At 44.0% G+C, this 21,094-nt stretch overlaps 1 protein-coding gene across 1 annotated transcript in view; it reads right to left on the reverse strand.

Moving 5' to 3' along the window:
• Positions 1-8,934: 8,934 nt before the first annotated feature.
• LOC128323180 (protocadherin gamma-B5-like) overlaps positions 8,935-21,094 on the reverse strand; it is a 158,901-nt gene continuing 146,741 nt past the window's right edge. Inside the window, exon 5 of the mRNA XM_053245899.1 lies at positions 8,935-11,967. Coding sequence (XP_053101874.1) covers positions 11,714-11,967 — 254 coding nt within the window. The 3' untranslated portion in view covers positions 8,935-11,713. The remainder of the gene's footprint in view (positions 11,968-21,094) is intronic.

Consider the following 21,094-nt stretch of genomic DNA (forward strand, 5'->3'; position numbering starts at 1 on the left):
AAAATCTAGGTTTAATATTATCATGGACATCCTTTACAGGTACATATCCCAAATATTAATCATATAGACATAACTTACATCTCTGCCTGTAGAAGGCACTACAAAAATGTTGTATCCAGCACCTCATGACACCACTGTGGTGCAAAAATCTAGATCCCAGCTACGAATGCTTATGAAAGGAAAGGATTGTGCCATCGAGTTGGTGTAGACTCCTGGCAACCACAGGGCCATGTGGTTTTCTTGGTAGAATACAGCTGCGCAGTATGAGATGATGCCTTTGCCGTTGTCACTGAAGTGAGCATCCGCCTTCAGCACCTTTCTATATCGCTTCTGCCCAATACAGGTGACTAAAATATATATATTTACTAGGTAGTCTGAGAAGCACATCAGCAGGGATTTGAACCAACAGCTTCTTGCTCCCTAGGGGGCTACACCACCATAGCTGATATGAATGCTTATAGAACCTCATTAATATTATGGGCAGATGTATTATAGGCACAAAAACACCTCATGAGGATGAATGGGAATCTGTGGCTTGGATCCATGTTTGTGTGCCACAAAGTATTAGATCTGTGATTAGTTCAGTGATTCCATGTACATGAATATAAGGTATGATAAGGTATAATAAGTTAAGATCCATGCCCTATAACAAAGCTTTTGTGCCATGGTGTCACCACATATAAAAGTGCCTGCAATTTGAATGGTACAGTTGATAGATAAGGATGTGTGCTGTGATTTGACAGTGGATTTGGGGTGTCCATAGGAAAACTGTAGGGAGCCATGTTTTGGTGCCGTAAAGCAATAGGTCTGTGATATATGGATGTGGATGTGAGCTGTAACTGGATGGTGAATCTAGTTGCCTCCATGCATAAAACTATGATCCATATTTGGATCTGTGTTTTTGCACCCTGATAGTGCCACAGTGTGCTGGATCCATGATCTTTATAGTGCAGACTGTGAAGAAAGACATGGGCTGTGGTAAATTTTGGTGGATTCCATGTAAAAATCATGATAATCTGTGTTTAAGTCCCTCACAGCATTTGTATCACAGAGGTACCACAGCATGCTACTCTAGAATTGTGGTTTTAAAGGTACAGCCCAGGGAGAGACATTTGAACTGATAATGTGGTGGTATATTTGGGGAGACTGAATGCAAAAATCCTGAGGATTTATATAGATCCCATTTTTAGCCTACTTTCCATAAAGAAAGTGAGATTATGAGCTCACCTGGCATTCTGTGTGTGTGTCTGTCTGTCCGTGTGTGTGTAAACCTAACCCCAACCTCCCACCAAATCAACTTTGCAATGCCTGGGCCAATATGAACCAAATTGGGTACAGTTGTAGGGATACACAGGGACACCTCAATGGCATAGTTTGTGATCATGTCATCCACCCCAGTTCAAAATGGTGGATGAGTAAACATTTGAGGTGCAAGTGGGCTAACTTATAAACCACCTAAAATATGAACCAAATTTGCTACAGCTGTAGGGACACATAGGGACACCTCAATGGCTTAGTTTGTTATGATGTCATCCATCCCATTTCAAGATGGCGGACACATGAACGTTTGAGGCACAAATGAGCTAAATTGTGGTTGTGTGAAGTTGATACTCACATGGACACACACAAGGTTATCTCATAAGCTTGCTTTTCTTAAAGGAATTAGCTAAAAATGTTCCTCCATGTCAAAAATTATCTGTAACTTTTTTTTAAAAACCCAAAACCTAGCACTACCCTTCTCTGCAGTGTTATTTTTCTACTTAAAGGATCAGGAAACTTCCTAAAATTCAAGGAAATGCTCACTAATGTAGTTCTCCATCTGCAGCAGTATTGTTCATTTGATCACTCACTGCAGAACTTTGCTGCCTTATTCTGCTGTACCCGGCTAAAATGGGGTGGGGGATTGTGAAGAGAGGAGACTGCCCCCGGTCTGTCTGGAGCAGGGTTAACACCTTTATTTTTTGTTTCCCTGGCATGGTGGTCTCGATGACAGGCCCCATAGCCACACCCAGACTGACAGCCATGCCCATCCCAATGGCCACACACCCCATTTAGATAGATGCAATAATTGGGGGGTTACATGAAGTCGAGGATCGTGCAGACTCTAGGGAATGTACTAGAATGAATGGCAGGGAATGCCCACTGGAATGCCCTTGTTCTTTCCAAACGGTCATAGGAATAACTATCTCATATATACCACCCAGAGCTCCTTTGAGGACATGATATAAATTTGACTAATAGTACTTGAGCAGGGGAGGCACCAAAGTCTTTCCCCTCCTGCATGTTTCAGACTCCCACACATATGATTGTTCTTCAGAAGCCCGTAGCTCTCCGGTTATCATGACATAGTCACGACAAATGCTCTGAAATACGCAGCGTTGCAGCTTCTTTTTTGCCATTTACTTTTGAATACATCCTAGAATCAAGCTCGTGTCGTGAACCTGGCTGTCAATCTCTCCCCTCCTCCAGGAAACCCGAAATGGCAGGCAGCATGCTGCACATGTTGAGTCTCAGCCTTGCCTGCCGCTGTTAAAGGGACGGGAGCTCCCGCCAGCGGTATGAAGGATGCTGGCTACTACTTAAAGGTCACGGGGGAGGGAAGAGAACCTCAGCGGCCCCGCTTAACACCAGTCTTTCTGTGGTGGATGGGAGAGATGATTCATTGTCATCCGGGATGAGCTAGCTCTGCTGCACAGGGATGATTTCTTGCCTCATTAAACAGGCAGAGGAGGGAAGCAGGGAGGAACAGAATCGAGGACAGAAACAGGGACAAAAAGGGTCTTTGATCCGGGGGTCCAGCCCTCCCGCCCCGGAAATGCCCCAAACTTCTCTATCAGCTCGGATGATGCAGAACTGGCTCCATTCACAGGCTGTCACTAGTGGCAGATTGTGGGATGATCCCATCGGGAAAGTATGAGGCTCCAGCCACACGTGCTGCTCAGGCTATCGGCTGCACAGAGAAAGCTTCTCCTCTTCTTCTTCCTCCTCCTTTTCGCATAAGCCCCGAGGCTGAATGCCCCTCCTCCTTCCCGACACAGAGCAGCCATTCAGAGAGGATGCTCTGCCTACCCCACCGCGCTCTTTTCCTGCATGGAGACAGAGGTCTTTGTTGCCTGCGGAAGATTTCTGTATCTCCAAGATTAATTCATGCCACTTTCCCAGACTCCGAGATGTACAGAAGCACCGGATCCGGAACCAAGCAAGGGTCTCTAGGACAGAGACCTATTGTCTTAACCAGCTCAGAGGGAGCAGTTCTTCTGCCTTGCTTTTAAGTGGCGAAGGATTTGACGCGCGCTCTCTCTTACCCAATGCCACGTTCGGGAGATTTATATTCACCTCTAGCTCTCAGTTGTCTATGCCTAGATTCCCGTAGTCTTCAATAGATAAAAATAACAAATAATCATTAGAAAAAATTCATACAGCGACAGCAAAAGAGGGCCGACTAGCCAAAAACCACAAAGTACTGTGCAGGCTTCCCTCCTCTCCAGAATTCAAGTTGGATGGAAAGAGAGGGAGAGGTATGGGACGAAAGAAAAGGGGCAGATGGAAAGAGACGTTGCTGGGTATTATTAAAAGCTTCGCCCTATGGTTTGTAACTTTTCTGGAGGAATGGACGAGATTTGTTTCGCAGACTTAATCAGGTCACTCGCCTGTAACCATATCTGCCCCTTGACACATTTTTCGCCGGTACAGATTCACACACTGGCGTTCTGAAAGCGTTAGGAAGTGCTACCTTTGCACGCTTTCCACTGCGATCGAGGCTACAGGATTGTTTTGTTTCTGTGTTAGCAAGTAGAATTGCCAAAGCCGGAAGATACGGCACGTATCTACGACAACCAGGGCTTTCAAGAAGAAGGGGCGAGCAGCTCCCCCGCCGCGGCACCTCCTCCACAGGCGGAGAACGCCTTGGCGCCTGACAAAAGCCTCCACCACGGCTGCTCGCTGCAGGAGGGCTCCCTCCACCAACCTTCCCTGCCGCCGCAGACCAGAACTCCGCCTTCAGAGCGGAAAGCGGGGCGCATTCCATTTCTCCGCTGCGTGTAGGCAGCGTTAACAAAAGCAAACCACCCCCCCTCCCTCAGACTTTACAGGGGACTGGAGGGGGAGGTGCGAGCACTGCATGGCAGGAGGCCTCCGCCCCGCAAAGGGAAGCCACCCGTAGCAGCAGCAGCCCAGTTTCCTGCGCAGTCTCGGAAGGGAGTGGAGGAATGTGTGCCAAAAGCGACCTGCAAACTTATCACATACACCGCCCTCAAAGGGAGCGGGGGAAAAACACCCGCCTCCGCCAGCCCCAATTGAGGTCACCCCCCGCGTCTCCATAGCAACGGTAGATTCCAGAGTGCGGTGTGTTGTATTCTAACCCCTCCAACAGCCTGGTTCAATGAAAGCTGTCAGCCCATGCGTGCATATGTACTTGCGAGTATAAACCTCCTCCAACCAACGGTGTGGGGTAAGCATGCAAAGACACAGACTCAGCCGCCTCGCGTGCCTTTGTTTGTTCCCTGTTAAGCAGTACCTTGACAATCCCCGCCGCCACGCTGACACAGCTCGTGCCGCCCCTAGTCCCCACCCCGCCTTCGCCACATCTGCTCTTTACCCTCCCCTCCCCCAGATTGTTGCTAAAGCGAATTGATCTGTTTTTCTTGGGCTTCCTTTGTGGGGGTTGCTGTGAGTCGTCAGCAAACTGCATTCTTGGAACGGGGGGCGGGGAGAAGATTAGAGCTTTCGCCTGCTCTGCTCCTGGTCCCTTTTTGGACAACGTCCCAAACAAGGAGCTGCTTAAGACATTAGGAATAGTCTGCGGGGATAGTTGCTTGCAGGATCTTAGCTTGCTAAACTGAAAAAAGCGTTTAAACAAGTAGGACAAGGGAGACTATAAGCCGAGGGCGAGGAGTGGTAGACAGAACCTTCTTCTTCGTGAATTTTAATTAACTGCGCCGAGGACGGATTAGGCACTTTATGCTGACTCTGGCTCACGCGGTTCCCCAACCATCAATTTTAGGTCGAGCTCGATGCGATAAGGGCCACCGTAGATGTGATGGTGCATGTTTAAAGAGACAGCTGCCTGATCCGCGTCCAACTCTAAAAGCAACAGGGCCATGTGCTCAGGAGGGAGCTGAGACTTACCTCCATATAGCGCCCACACTGGCATTTTTATCTCAGCCAGGGCTCTGATCCCCTAGCTGAGAGAAATAAGCTTGGGGAGAGAGGCTGCAGAGAAGTAAGCCACAGGAGGGGAAACTCAGCTCCCCTCACCTGCATGGCCTTTTTGCGTTTTAAACTGCCCCTCCTTTCTAAATAATTGGAATGAATCCTTGTCCAGGACTGCCATCATATATCTAGACTAGCCCCCTTGAGAGGGAGGGCAGAGGACACATGGCTTCAACATTGTTGTCATTCTGGGAAGTCAGCAGTAGGAACCAGCAACAACATGCCCCTACAACTTGTTGCCTAAAAAAGTGTTATATGAATGGACTCCAGGGATGGTTATCTACTGGGTATAACTATGAGGCTCCTTGATGAACAACCAGTCCTGGAGTCCATTCATATAACCCTTTTTAGGCAGTGAGTTGTAAGGGAATTTTGATGCCACCTTTGCTTTCTACAGTGCTTAATGTGACAGGAATACGGCCACACCTCCATGCTCTCAGATCATGGCAGGGTTTGGGATATTTGGAACTTTGTCCACTTCATGAAATATCTACTTCATCACTTTTACCACAAACCAGGAAAGGAAAAAGAGAAGTTAACCCACAGGTTACCACCAAAACGTGGTCCTATGAACCCATACAAGCCTAACCACCTTGGCTCTACCATGGCTCACTGAGAAGTTGGAGAAGGCCAGTCTGGCAGCCTGTTAGGGAGCTGCCTTGTGCAGCTGTTGGAAGGAGGCTTGACATCTATCTAAATCTAATCTAATCTATCTATCTAATTTGTATACCGCCCCAAACTTTCATCTCTGGTCGATTTACAATAACATAAAACCAGTTAAAAACATATACAAAAACTTAAAAACAATTTAACAATTTAAAAATAACCAGAAATTAAAACCCAAAAATATTAGAAGCTGAGAAAGCTTGGGCAAAAAGATGGGTTTTCAGGTGTTTTTTGAAAATTGCCAGAGATGGGGAGGATCGTATCCCAGCAGGGAGCACATTTCACAATCTCCGGGCAGCGACCGAGGGGGCCTGTCTCTGTGTAGCCACCAAATGAGTTGGCGGTAACTGGAGATGGACATGGCAAAGGTTTGTGAGTGGGCCCAGAAGATCCACAATCTGGAGTAAAAGACTGTGTCTGGGGCAGTGGCAAGCAACTTTCTCAGCCATTCTCATGTCAAGCTTGGCAATAAATGCAAATGCATGTAACTCACCCAGATGGCCTTTTCGAAAAAAGAAAAAGAAAAACCCGCTTCAGGAGTAACAGCTAGCTAGAAGTTGACAAACAAATGGCTTTGTTTCTGGAGATTCTGTACATGGCTACTGAATTCCCAGTCTTTGCTAAAGTAGTACCCCAAAATGGCTTTGGCCTTTGAAATAGGGCAGGCCTTTGAAATGGGGCATAGTCAGCCTTTTGGCAAGCATGCCACAAATCAAGTGCAAGTACAAGACCGTGCCACTCTAGTGGGCACTACTGTGCATATGTACCCTTCACCCACACTGTGTCTTGGTGTGCTTTCGCCTCTATTCTCCTGAGCTGAGAAGCAGGCAGCAACATTACATGGGACAGGAGTGCAGGTGTGCCTCTATAAGCTTGAGTCCAACATCATGCCATACCATGGTGAAGGAAGGTTAGCTATGATTTATTATCATCTCTGAACTGATATCATAGTTTAAGATAAGCCAGGAAGCCAGAATCAGAAACCCTGGTTTAAAATAAACTTACAAATGATGAACTGGGGTAACTATGGCTTGGCATATGGTTTGAATTGTCAGACTATAATTGGAAATCTCTACATGTAGGGACAGGAGTGCTAAGCAAATGAAAAATGAGACAAACCACTCTAAACCGTGCTTGGCCTCTTCTGTATTGAGAAACTCAAACCATATTTTGGGTTCAAAGTCATAGTTTGGTGTGTTATCTTAAATGAGCCTTTGCCATAGCTTGCCTGTTCCTTTCCAGGTATGCTCCCCACATGGCTTTTGTACCGCTTTTGGCACCTGTGCTGCAGACTGCCAGTGCCAACCATGCACTAGATTACCTATTCTGTTCCAGACAGAAGCTCCAGTCCTGTACCTTCAACAGCTGCTTGTCAGTGAGAAATTCAAGACACACAGCATTTTTGGTGATGGAACTTGAGCCCCAGAGGACTGAGGCTTGCTTTCAGCAGCAGGGCACATCCATCCAAATAAGACAAATATTTTCAACAAATATTTATGTTCTCTGGAATGTGCAAAGCAATGAAGAACAGGAGGCTTCTGGGTCAGTGTGTGTCTTCCAAGCACAAGGTTTTGTTTTTTAAACTAAAATGTTAACTAGAGTTTGGGAAGTCTCTTCCTTTCATTGCTCATGCGCAGGAAAAGGCTGCTTCTTCATTGTTCTATTAAAGAAGATGTCATCAGTTGGCAGGAGTCAATGGAAAGGGTTGGCGATCTCAAAATGCACTTAAAGAGGTCATGATTTGTAACAAATCAAAGGAGCAAAAACAGGATTGATAGACCATTCAATGAGCAACCTCAGGGGAGTGAGCAAGGAACTGGCAGGACAAGACCTGACTTTGAGGGAGTGCATAGAACTGGGGAGGAAAGGAATTTTTAAAAGGCTCTCTGGGGTCTAATGCCAGGGAAAGAATGTCCTTCTCCCCTCCCTGGAGTGGGGGTGATTGGTATATGCTGTACCAGGACTAGAGAACAGAGTCCAACCTCCTTTGAATGCAGATGCCCTCTTTATGTTTGCCCCCTCTCTATCTGTAGGTTGCCACTTTCTTTTCCTTAACAGGCTTCTGTTCCTTTTAACGGCTATAGAAAAAGGGCAGAAATTCAGTAGGCAAAGCTTTAAAGTCATTAAACTCTCCTAGGAAAAGCCACCAGTTGGATTTGCATTGTGTCTGATTAAGTGCAGGCTGTGTCAGGAGAATAACTTTGGCAGCCTTGCCCTGCCTTTCCATGACTACCCCAACACCAGCCACAGAGAGGCTTAGTTCTTTGGAAGAGGTCAGACTCTGCCTGGGTTGTGCCACTTCAGACTGAACATTCCTCTGAATTCAGAGTAAACCTTGCCCGCAAAGGCTCTAAGCCTAGCTTTTTCCCTGGCATGCTACTTCTGTGTAAATAAGTTTTTTGTATTCAATCATGCAAATACTAACCTGCAGCTGAAATTGGTACAGCGAAAACACTGGCATGCCACCTCAAGGACCGGAAGTATTTGCTCCTCTCTGCTCTGAGTGGTTGGAAATGAGTGGTTGTTGAAATAGGATATCAGATGATTGTGTAAATTTGTCCATAAGACAAGCGAGCCAGGAAATCAGGAGCTAGTGAGGGGCTAAAAGGATAGATGAGTAGACTTATTTATCTATGAAAAGAAGAGGAAGCAGGGAGGAGACAGCAGGAGATGAGTGCCCAGGGAGTTGTGTGTATTGGTGCTGGACCTGTGGGAAGATTTCAAATATATTGAACAGAAGAACTCTTCTACAGCTTCATCAGAGTGTTATTACCAGGGTTGTAGTCCTCATGCTGAGGATATTGCACACCTGTGCCCAGGGAGTCACTTTAGCCCTAGAATCAAGATAAAGTGTGAAGGCAGAATTCTTGAATTGACACGAACCTATGCCATCCCTGGTTCGGTGGCATTATTGTGGGGGTAGAAATAGGGCAGGTTAATTTAACGGGGTTTCTCTTGACAAAAGGGTCCCATTAATCATGTGTTTCTAGACACTCGCTCACTCTTCCCCTCCCCTACTCTAATTCTAATTCCTTCCAGGAACAACTTACACAACACTTCAGAAGAAAAGATTTTATTTTTTTCCCCAAAGAAAAAAGAGCAATATAAATATTAGAGTATAAAACTTGCGTGTAACACATTGACGTCAGTCTATATGGATATAAGAAGGATATAAGCATATATATAATATATAAGTATAGTTCAATATTAGACACATTGAAAGGACAAATAAGTGTGTTTCAATTCACATACATTTAAGAGCACAAAGAGCACACATAAAGAAGATACAAAGGAATAAAAAAATACTGATGTCCACAACTCAATTACTAAGATTAAAAAAAGAAAGCTTAACACATCACTAGGTTTGCAGCACTATCACGCTAGTATCAGATTGCTAATCAGCAATCAAAGGAAAAAGAGAATGACTAAGATTCATCTACAGTACTTTGAAAAGGGTCACATAATAACTACCTCAATTCATAATAAGCCTTTAGGCACAACCCAGTGGAAGTTCTCATGTGCAAGTCCCATTGAAACAAATAGGTGTTGATGCACATTTGCACTACTGTGCTCTTGTGCTACTCCCATTCATTTCAATGGGGATTCCTTAGGAGAACTTCCCACCTGGTGGTGCTCTGCATCACTAACTATGTAAACTGTTTCTAGTGCAGTCACCAAACAAAGAGGGGTGGGTGGGTGACTGGGATCAGTACAAAAAACACAGTTTCTTCTCAAAGACAGGACAGGTCCTGCCTTTCTAGACATGGGGAGGCAGATCGTTAGTGCACACAATGCTCTAGCAGTGAATACTACACAGCCAATAAGACTAGGCTGTAACATTTTGGACAGTTGTCAGAAGTTTAACCTGAGCTGTTCAGAGAAGGCTGGACCATCTCAGACAAGCTGCTTATTAGAGGTTTTAGAAAAATGAAAGTGGGCTGTAGTTACCCCTCCATGTTAGAAATATGCTGCCTTTCTGCCTCCGTGGTTCAGCTACTGTGATACAGGAAACTTGCTGAAAGTGAAGGGACCCCTCAGTGTGTCTAGACAGGCAAGGCCCCATGCTAACCAGGAGTGCCAAGAGCACACTACAGCCCCCTTCCTGTCCGTGCTGTCCTTGAGTGTTCAAAGAGACAGGAACATAAGCTACTGAATAGCACTTAGTGGGAAAGCCATACTTCCTGCGAGTCCTAGCTGATTAAATATGGTTTAAAAATTAAAACAAGTAGCTTCAACAACACAGCAAAGAGGTCTGTGCGCTCCCGTGCCCCCACCCCAATTTCGTAGATTCAGAACCTCATCCAGGCAGGGGTGGTGGCAGAGGTCTCAACAACCTTCGGTGCACCAGAAATCCACCACTTAGTCACTTCTGTAACTTTCAGAACTTGACCTCAGCAACAAGGTCAGTGGCTTGGCAGTAAGCAATCTTTGTCCAGCTCTAATTCCAGCATCTCTGATCTGTGCCTGGTCCCTTAGTTTTCTCAAACCAACTGTTTACTTAACATTAATTTGTGAAGGCCAGTGAACCAGGGATATTTCTTGGCTGTGCTGCACTGGCATACAGAATATGCAGATATTGTCACTGCTCTGACCCAGGGCAATGCATCTTGTTACTGAACTCTACTCACACACAGACAATGCTCAGGTTGCACTGGGACATGGGCGCTTAACAGCATATTTACATCATGCTGCTTATGGCATGCAATGACTTCTCTACTCTAGCTTGGATGGAGTTGGCTGTCCTACTGTAGATGTGAGGTGAGTGTTTTGCATGCAGCTTGATGCACAGAAAAATGTGAGGCATTCCTTTTTTAAAAAAATTCTCTACAAGGCCACAAGAGCCCATTCACTGACCAAAGTCATCTGGCTGTGGAACCAATAGAGCTATTTCAGTGCTTATAGGAGCAGCTGCTCACTAAGTTCACAAGCAGGTGACTTCAACTTTCCTTGACTTATTCCAGAAAACATTTACTATACACATAAATAGTTATGACCAAAGTGTAGATGAGATGGGCTGTCTGTCTCTTTAGAGGCCTCTGTCATCAGTCAATAAGGGCAGTTTATCCATCTTACAAATGTTGATGGCGCTCTCTGCCCTTGGAAGGCTTCCCACTGCCGTGTGTTTGTGTGCCCTGCCTCTCAGGCATATCATGATTTCAGTTTTATTTTTCAGGCCATCATTGGTTAAACCTTTTTAAAAAGATAAATGTCCACAATGCAACTGAATCTCATTCCCTTGTAATAATGCAGGATAAACATTTTTTTTTTCCTTTAAAAAAACCCAACACAACAATAGCTAAAGCAGGAACTAAAGCACTCCCTATTAATTTCATAACAAGGATCCCAAGTCAGATAATTCTTGGGGAGAAAGAAATCAATCATCAAAATCCGGAACAGTAAGGATGTTCTTAAATGGAAAAAATACATAAATAAAATCCCCATGTAGAAGAATTATTTACAATGGACAGAGCCCACCCTAAGCCGTATAGGTTTTTCAGATCACTCTGAAACAAATCAATTGTAGAGAAAATGTTTCAAAGATCTGATACCGTTGCATATTAGATTACCTCATAAGAGTATACGCTATATTCATAATTATCCACAGGGCTTTTTATTTCCAGAAACTTCTATATCATGAGGACCAACAGTAGGAGACCTACTGTTAGTTCTAATGATGTCAACAACAATGTACATTCGCAATATTCCTTACTTTTTAAAAAAATGCTTGTTAACCCACACATTCACATTCATCCTCCATCCTAGGCTATGAATTAGGGGAGTGCTGGAAGGGTCTGCCCTTTAGAGCTAAGATGGCAGTGGTGTCATCCTGTGGATCCTACTTCTTCTCTTTCTTTCCAGACTTCTTTTTGTTTCCACCTCCAGAAGCTGCTGGTTTCCCATCACGTTTGCCTGAGGAATTTGAGAGAGTGGCTGTGCTCCCAGGGATGTACACATTCTGTCTGTAGTCAGGAACATGCTGTAGGGTGAATTGGGGGCCATACCTGGTGCTGAGGCCCATGGTGCCCGCCGCTGCTCCTCCTCCCAGAGTAGAATTTCCATCAGGATTGGCGGCGGCAGCAGCAGCGGCTTCTACAGCAGCACATAGGGTAGGGGTTTGAAGAGGAGAGAAATAAATAAATAAGTTAGAAGAGTGGAATCTTCATATAGTTATTTGCTAGATGCCATTTATAATTTAAGATCTTGACCATCTATTATCTGGGAAGGGCCCCACTCTAGTCTCTTCTATTCTAATAATTAATATATGGAATTATTTGCCATGGGATGTGGTGATGGCCACCAGCTTGGACTGCTTTAAAAGGGGCTTAGACAAATACATGGAGGACAGGCTACTAGTCTGGTGGCTGTGGGCCACCTCCAGGCTCAGAGGCACGATGCCTCTCAATACCAGTTGCAGGGGAGCAACAACAGGAGAGAGGATATGTTCTCACCTCTTGCCTGTGGGCTCCCCAGAGGCATCTGGTGGGCCACTGTGTGAAACAGGATGCTGGACCAGATAGGCCTTGGGCCTGATCCAGTAGGGCTGTTCTTATGTTCCTACGAAGGGAATGGGGGTTTCTCGTTCTTGGAAGGGGATGTTCACACAGGCACCTCACTTTGTAAGGTATATAAGAATATCCATGTGAATCTCTCCTACCTGCTTGAAATGTGAAGTGATTTTTTTCTGAGTCCCCTGCAAAAACTATTTCCCATTCTACCAGCTGTGGCTGGTAATAGAAATACTTCATGTGGCCTGATAACTTGAAAATCCTATTTTTTAAAAATTCCTCAAGCATACATTGAGGCATAGCTGCTTTAACCTGCAGAATGCTGTTCTGCTGCTCCCTCACTCCAAAGTCATCTGGCATATATGCAGAGGGCTCAGGACAGGGGCTGAGGCTTCATTTATTTAACTGGCCCTATCCACCCCCAGCACAGTACCTCCAGTGACTATTGCTGATGTCTATCTTGTGTTTCTTTTTAGATTGTGAGCCCTTTGGGGACAGGGATCCATCTTATTTATTTATTTATTATTCCTCTATGTAAACTGCCCTGAGCCATTTTCAGAAGGGCGGTATAGAAATCGAATTAATAATAAATAAATAAACAAATACATACTGTACATAGTAATAATATAGTTGCAATGCAGTTTGGAGAAAGTAAGAAACAGGAGAGGCTCCTATTTTTAAAATTTCTCCATACCCCAGAACAAATGAGAGAAAAAGGTGTTCTGCATATGCCAGAGGATGTTGGGGAAGGGAGGGGAGAAAGTGATGAAGGCAAAGCGTGGCTGGATAGTAAACCAAGCTAAGAGGCCCTGTATTTAACAATGATGGAGACTCAGACTGCATTTCAAAAAAGCAGCATTTAGGAGGACTGGAAACAAATGACTAATAATAGTACAGCATTTATATTATTTTCAAGAGTTTAATGTCAAATTTTCAAATACATTATCTTGCTGCAGTCCTTACAAGACAAGAACCCTGTATTGTAGGCAAACAGTATCATCTTCTGTTGCAGAGGTCAAGAGGCAGCAGTTTGCCTAAGGCTAGAGGTAAAATCTGAACTTGACACTTCCGGATTCATACTTCAGTTGCTTTGCTTCACTACGCTACCCCTGCTCTTAGAGAAATGCTAGGGGAAAATGCTAAAGCAGCATCCTATACACATGCTTCCCTTCCACTTCCTCCCCTAGTAATCACTGCCAAATAAAAGAAGAACCACAGGGCTGTTCCACTGCAACATTTTTGACTCAAATAGCTTTTAAAACACCATGGAGGTAAGAAAGGCTTCACACCTTAGTCCTTCTTTCCTGTGATGCCATGGAGGCCTTGTGGTGGAGGGACTCTTCTGGTCTAGTCATAGTTACAGGGATTGGAGCTCCACCAGCAGCTGCTCCTAGGCTGGCTCCAGAGCTTTGGGCCTCTGCTGGGAAGTCCAGCCTTCTCTCAGCCTTCCAGATAAGCAGGAAGGGAGGGAACAAGAGGCAAGAAGGAAGACAAGTGTGAGTGGGGATCCCTACGTGTCAATTTGACAAGAACTTAAAATCTCTGGGCCCTATTGTAACCAAAGATATTCTAGATGCCACTACTTTTGTGTAATGATGTCTTCATATCTATGTCACCTACTCTCAAGATGCCAGCAGACTGTATGTAAGTGCTATATATCCCACTCTTCCTCCAAGGAGCTCAGAGCAGTCTACATGGTTATATTTATCCCCACAACAACCCTGTGAGGTAGGTAAGGCTGAGAGATCATGTTTCAGTGTACTGTAGGTCTTCATACAACTCAGATGTTGGAGTCCCCAGGAAGAAATGTAATTTATCAGAGATGAAACATGGATGCGGAGAAATCTGGATAACATCTTAAAACAATTTCCTGGTTACAGACAAGAAGAACACATCACTCCTGCTGGCCTCCTCTCCCCATTTTTGCCTTTGTGTGTTTTGGAAGAAGCAGGTAATTTGCCTGTGAAGTGTACTGTATCTTGGATTCGCCCCTTCACACCACCTTTTGGGTAGTATAGAAAGATATTCCAAAGTCATAGCACCATGAGCTCATAAGGTGTACCAGGAACTCCTAAGTAAATGAGAATCAAGCCATGACTATTTTCCTGATCTTGTTTTTCTTAGACCCGACTTTGTCACCTACAGTTTGCCTGGCTCTTGGCAGGACACATTAAATCTTGCTGCATGGCTACCACTCACCAATCAACTACTTGCCTTCCAGGGATGTACTCTCCTCAACTAAAAACAAACACCCATAATCCCTTCCAGCTATATGGTGTCCATCTGCTTCACTAATGCCAAAAACCAATTCTCTTCCTCACTCCAGAAAAGTGAGCATCAGTCAAGTATTTAAAGCAACTGTCTTACCAGCCGTTTATTATGTGTTAAGGAAATTCAATCACTGGACAGTTCCTCCAGATGTGATGTTTTCTAACTAGCTGAAGCCCTGGCTCTACAATGGTGACATCTGGGTTTTATTTTGGAGAGCAGAAAATATAAGGAAATAGGAAAGCTCTCCAAAGGACTCAAAATTTGTTTGCTGAAAAGAGACTGAATTTTTATTAGATAGAAGTATAATGAAGAGGAGTATATCTCTTGCTTCACAATCAGTGCGGTGGAGATTGTTCCAATCCCAAAGTGATCCACAGTGGACCATCCACTAGATCAGGGGTAGGCAACCTTGGCTCTCCAGCTGTTGATCAACTATAACTCCCATCATCCCCAGCTGCAATAAATTGTGGCTAGGGGTGATGGGAGTTGTAGTTCAGCAGTAGCTGGAGAGCCAAGGTTGCCTATCCCTGCACTAGATGGCCTGCTCTCTCATTCTCACTTTGAACTGTCTCCTCTGCCTTACTTCCTCAGTCTTTTAAAAGTCCTTGGCTGACAGCCAGACTAAATGTCCCATTGAAATAAGTTAGTCATGACTAATATGCTCCATTCATTTCAAGCAGACTACTTTTGAGTAATTTAATCTGGCTATCTGCCACTTTCTTGTCACACAGTTTGAACATAGTTTATGGCAAATAAGAACACTAACAACCATCAAGGCAAGAGGGTAAAAACTGGGAAGGAAAGGTATTCCCCCACACTCAACTCTTGATCTGCAGTGCATGCAAGCTGCCTGCTCTACCAGAAGTGGATCAGGATTTTTGGATTTCAGATGTTTTAAATAATGCTAAATGAGCCACCCTATCAATCTCAGCTTTGGAAAAAATAAGCAAGACCGAAGTTAGATTTTTTCAGACTTGCCTTAAAATAATCATAATAATTGGTCTATGTTCAGGGATTTCGTGGTCAGGATACTGGTCATCGGGGTCCTCTCCCTTAGCTCAGATTGTTTTTCCATCTCTGGTATTAAGCAAAGTGCACAGTAACCCCTTTATCTGTCACTATTTGCAACCTCTGAGAAATCATTATGTCCCCATTGCATGCGATAAGACCAAGTTTCCTGCATTTAAAGCAGGAAACAGAGTCCACTCTTCAGTTCTTGCAGAAATAATTTAGGAAAGTAATGTCTGCTGCATCACACTTCTTAGATACACCAAACTCATAAGATTGAACTTTTCCTCCTTAGGGACAGCTTGCATGGGAAATGCCTAACCATTCCTTTTCACTAGAGTGAATGGCGAATGTGAGAAGACAGTAGCCCTATTCATATGTTATGTTCAACACTTGTACAATCTGTGTACAATGTATGCAGGTAGTTATTTCACAAGTTGTGTTGAGCAGTACACTTCCTATCTGTACCTGCATTTAAGGGGCCTGTACCAAGATGGACTTATAACATGAATGCAGGTACAGTCATTCACACAAAAACCATGCACAGTACACATATCTGGTGCAATGTAGTATCTGAACAGGGCTTCAAAGACCAGCAGTGAATAATGGCCAACAACCTGACTAAATTACTTGAAAGCAGTCCTATTGTAACTCCTGAGCAGTGTTCCCTCTAAAGTGTGTACGCACACATTTTTGAATGTCCACCCAGTTAATTTTAGATTCCACTTTGAATCAGGAAGGCCCCACTCTGAATGCACGCGTGCACACACTGCCTTGATACTACCGCCCAGAACAAAACTCATTTCACACACAGATGAAAACAAAGTTAGAACGAACACTGCTCCTGAGTACTGTAGTATTGAGTAACTTAGTCTGGATGTCAGCCAGTGAGCTCCCCAGGCCAGTAGTTTTACTTTTGCTGTTTTTCTTACACTTGGGGCTTAGCTGGAGCCATACAAAACAAAAATAAAAAGAGTGACTGAGCACAGACTGAGAGTGACTAAACGCTCCCTACCAAGTTGCAAAACCAGCTTCCAACTACATTTCTAATTATAGAAATGAAGCATTATTTCCATTGCTTTCCCAACTGTCTTATTTTGTCTAGAAATTTCACATCTTGCTTGAACATAATGCTGTGAAAAGTCAGTTTTCTGGATCAGGAGAAGTGCTGGCAACCATGAGCTCATGATAATAGCACATAAGCATTTGTGCTGATCCATAGAAGATCATAATTAAAGTAACAATGTAGTCATGCACAAATGTACAATATGACCAAAGTTTTCAGTTTTCAACATTAGAAACAGAAATCAGTTTTAGGAATCAATTTTGGTGGCTAAAACGCAAGGCTTAGTTACCAAGATTTGAGAACCGAACTCACAGAAACTTGCAGCGGTTCCAGTCTTCTTGGAGTTGGTAGGAATTACTCCAAAAATACAAAGGAAGTGAAGAAAAAAAGACAGAAGTGGTTTGTTTTCAGAGCAAAAAAATAATTACTCTGTACTCTTTCAGCTATAACAGATGAAGATTAGTAAATTCTAGCGATTGCTAGGGACTGTTGAGCTGAAAGAGGGGAGAATCCCACTGAAAGAGGGGAGAATCCCACACAAACTGCTTCCTGATTTCTTATTTTTATGAGGGAATTTACATTGTTTATTTGTTAAGCAAATTTCTAAGCCAAGTCCAGCTCCGAGTCACATTACAAAGCCTCCAAGATCAGCACACTGTGTACATGGACAGGGGAGTAATGGCAGGAGAGAGGGCACACCCTCAACTCCTGTCTGTGGCTTCCAGTGGCATCTGGTGGGCCACTGTGTGAAACAGGATGCTGGACTAGATGGGCCGTGGGCCTGATCCAGCAGGGCTGTTCTTATGTTCTTATGGACCTGAGGCCTGATTCACACATGCAGTCAGCAGCCTGGTAGCTGTTTGAAACTGCAGCTTACAAAAGGTGGTTTCTAGTTGCAAGAATGAATAGAAGCAGTGCCCTGTAGCCATATTCACCATGCCATCACAGCAATTTTGGTGAAAACAGCCGAACTCTTTTACTGCCCCCACTCATTTCAACAGGGCTCGCTCAATACAACATCCAAACAGACTGTACCAAGGACAGTAATCTTTGAAGCTTTGGAAACAAATACTGAAAGGAATCAGGGAAATGCTTTAGACTCAAGTGTGAAGTCCCTTCAGTCTCCAGAGTTTAAGATTCCCTTTCGATTGCAATGTTGCAAATAAACCACCTGAGACCATTTGCTTATTGCATCTCTGGTCCCTGGAATTATCCACTTGGTATTTGCCTTTAGAAGCTTAAATTGGAAGATCTACACAGCTTAATTATATTTTCTGCGATACAAATCCACAAACTGCATTGCACACTCTTTTGTTCTATTGTCTACCAGAGAGAGAGAGACTGAGCTTTTTTGACCTTCTCTTTCTTTTTTAAATAGGCCATGGTAACTTGCAGTTTTTAAACCTTGCTAGAATTAACATGTCACCTTAAGTGGTGCAGCAGGGAAATGCTTGACTAACAAGCAGAAGGTTGCCGGTTCCAATCCCCGCTGGTATGTTTCCCATAACACCCGTATCGGCGGCAGCGATATAGGAAGATGCTGCCTGAAAGGCATCATCTCATACTGCATGGGAGATGACAATGGTAAATCCCTCCTGTATTCTACCAAAGACAACCACAGGGCTCTGTAGGCGCAAGGAGTCAACACCGACTCGACTGCACACTTTACTTTTACCTTTACAATTAATGTTAAGGTAATGTGCTTCATTAGCACAACATTCATGAGATTTCATCAAGGGGTTCACTGAAAGTGTGCTGTTTTTCTTACTGAATTCAACAGCATATGCCATAGTTTGATTCCTGGCACCTGGGAAAGAATGGTGAGGAGGAGGAGGAGAACGCTTGGCTGGCTTCTCTATCATTTAAGAGGGTAAAAAGTACCAACCCCTCACTGTGTCAAGGGGGCAAAATGAGTTGGACATCAAAGGGCAGGTATGCTTCCAAGGGGTAGCAGGCACCCTCCCAAATATTTTCCACAACCCCACTTTTCAGTCTCACTATATTAAAGTCTTATACGTATAGGATTGCTCCTCTAGTCTTTGCCACTCTTTCACTCCCCCAAATGATTGTTTTGTTTTTAAATTCCTCTTTCAAGGGGCTTACTGCAGCTACAGTATAACCACAGATATACAGTCACACTGAATTTAATGATTTAAAAAACAGTTGGAAAACAGATAATTAATGGGGTGATTCTCATGATCGCCGAGAACAGAAGGGGAGGGCGCAGAAGGGGAGGTCTGCTTTTAACTCACCTTCCCTCAAGACAACTGAGGCACAACCACACTCCCATTCAAGCAGGGCTGTGTGCCTGTAGTGCTGAGCTCTGGAGGCCAGGACGGCCTCCTGGAGGCCAGTCCTGGCCCCTGGAAATCCCACAATGCACTGTGCAAGTCCGAGGTGCATTGTGGGGATTCCCCCAGTGATGGGCAGGCACCCATCAGTGCTTCAGTGCTGGCTGAAAGTAGCAGGTGCTGGCACATAATCAGGTAAACGGGGTTGAGTGCTTGCTCCCTTAACCTTGTTTAAGAGGCGGGCTCCCTAGCTGGGTTTGCCACTGAGGTGCCGCCGGGAGTAGCGTGTTTCTCAGCAATTCTTTCGGGCAGCCAAGCCTGGTCTTGGCTGCTTGTGAGAACAGCCTCAATGTCTATTGACCATTATGGCTCTCGAATAAGACAGTATAATGATTATTGGCCATCATGGCTCTTCATTATCCTTCACATTCAGTATGTTAAACACACACACACACACACACACACACACACACACACACACACACACACACAGCTATTCTTTTATTCTTCAAGAGCTATTTGAAACTGAAACTGAAGGCAGAAATAAAGATTATTTAAAAGAATAACCCTGCCCTCCCCCCACCCCGGTCTGTCCATATTAAAAAAGAAAATAGTGAGCCGCCCAAATCTGGTGTTATATAGGTAGGGAATACCTGTGATTCTAAAGATACGATCTAGCCAAAGTTAAGCACTTTAAAGTCACATAAATTAAAATGGAGAAGATTTAAGCACATGCTTAAGCTTACCTATTGAATGAATGGGAGTTACCTTTGATAGGACCATGCCAATACAGTATTGTGATTTTCTGAGACAGGAGTTAACATGTTTGGTGTTATTATTGCATTGTAGATTGAAAGTTTACATTTTTAACAGTTCATATTTAATTTTAAAAATCCTTTTCCTACTATTGTAATAAACTATGATAAATTCCTATTTTATAGAAGATGTGTATAGATTCAACGTGATTTAAAGTTTATCTACTCATTACTGATTCCTTGATGAAGGGTCATCTGTACTGTGGAATGCATCTCTTTTGTTGTTGTTATTGAATAAGTATGCTCGTACACCCCTCTATGGACTTCTTTTGTGCTGTGCTTGTTTCAAGGGCTTCCCTTTCACTGGACCTCTCAATATATGAAGGATCTGTAAAGTCATGAATGGTCGCAATGCTTACCAAGGAGAAATAAGATAAGGAATTCCATTTGCGCCAATACACTTAACTCTTTTGCTTTCAGCTACAGGAGTGACAGCCTGTACAGGTCTTAGGAGTTAAGCATGGGTTTTATTGTCATACCATTTTAAATGCAGAATTAACTAGGACAGGACAATCTGTCTTCTCCGTTGCCTTAGCTCTGCTTAGTGACCTACCAACCCACTTCTGTGCTATAATGTGAAGGAGGGAACACAGCCAGCGCAGCTGCCAATGCAAAGCATGGCTGGCTCTATGACATGAGAAGGCAGGGAGGATGGACTTTGATCATTATCCAGAGCAGGCTCCTTAAATGAAGATAGCAGCAAGTGCCAGAATAAGTGCTGGGGTTGGCTTACTTTAGTCTTGCATGGCCTACTACTTTTCTTCTTCTTTATTTTTAAAATTAGAACCCTTGCTGTCTGCAGGGGTGTTTAATTTTGCAAAGCAAGAGCACATCCACAAAACAATTTAACAGTTAAGGAATGACAAGTCTGTATAAAGTGATCTCAAACTCTCTTGCATAAAGCAACTATGGAATTCATAAGCAACCAGTACTTCCAATCTGAGAACTGATGCCAGATTCAACAACATGTTTCAAGGAAATTATATATTTTATATATTATAAAACACAATATATTTTAACGCTTTAAGGAGGGCAAAGGGCACTTCTCCCCAACTAAGTGATCCTAAGCACAATACAGGAGGAAGTTTTTGTCTGCACAGGCATAATGAAATGAATGCTTAAGAGCATGACTCCTCCCTGGGGATTATGCCAGGGAGCTTCCTGGCAGAGTGTGCTCATCAAGAATCAGAACTGTCTGCTCATTGTTCTGCCACCCTACATCTGCTGCCTGAGGTGGATGCCTTACTCTGCCTCAGGGTA

The sequence above is a fragment of the Hemicordylus capensis genome, chromosome 4 (genome assembly GCF_027244095.1).
Source record: "Hemicordylus capensis ecotype Gifberg chromosome 4, rHemCap1.1.pri, whole genome shotgun sequence".
Taxonomy (NCBI): domain Eukaryota; kingdom Metazoa; phylum Chordata; class Lepidosauria; order Squamata; family Cordylidae; genus Hemicordylus; species Hemicordylus capensis.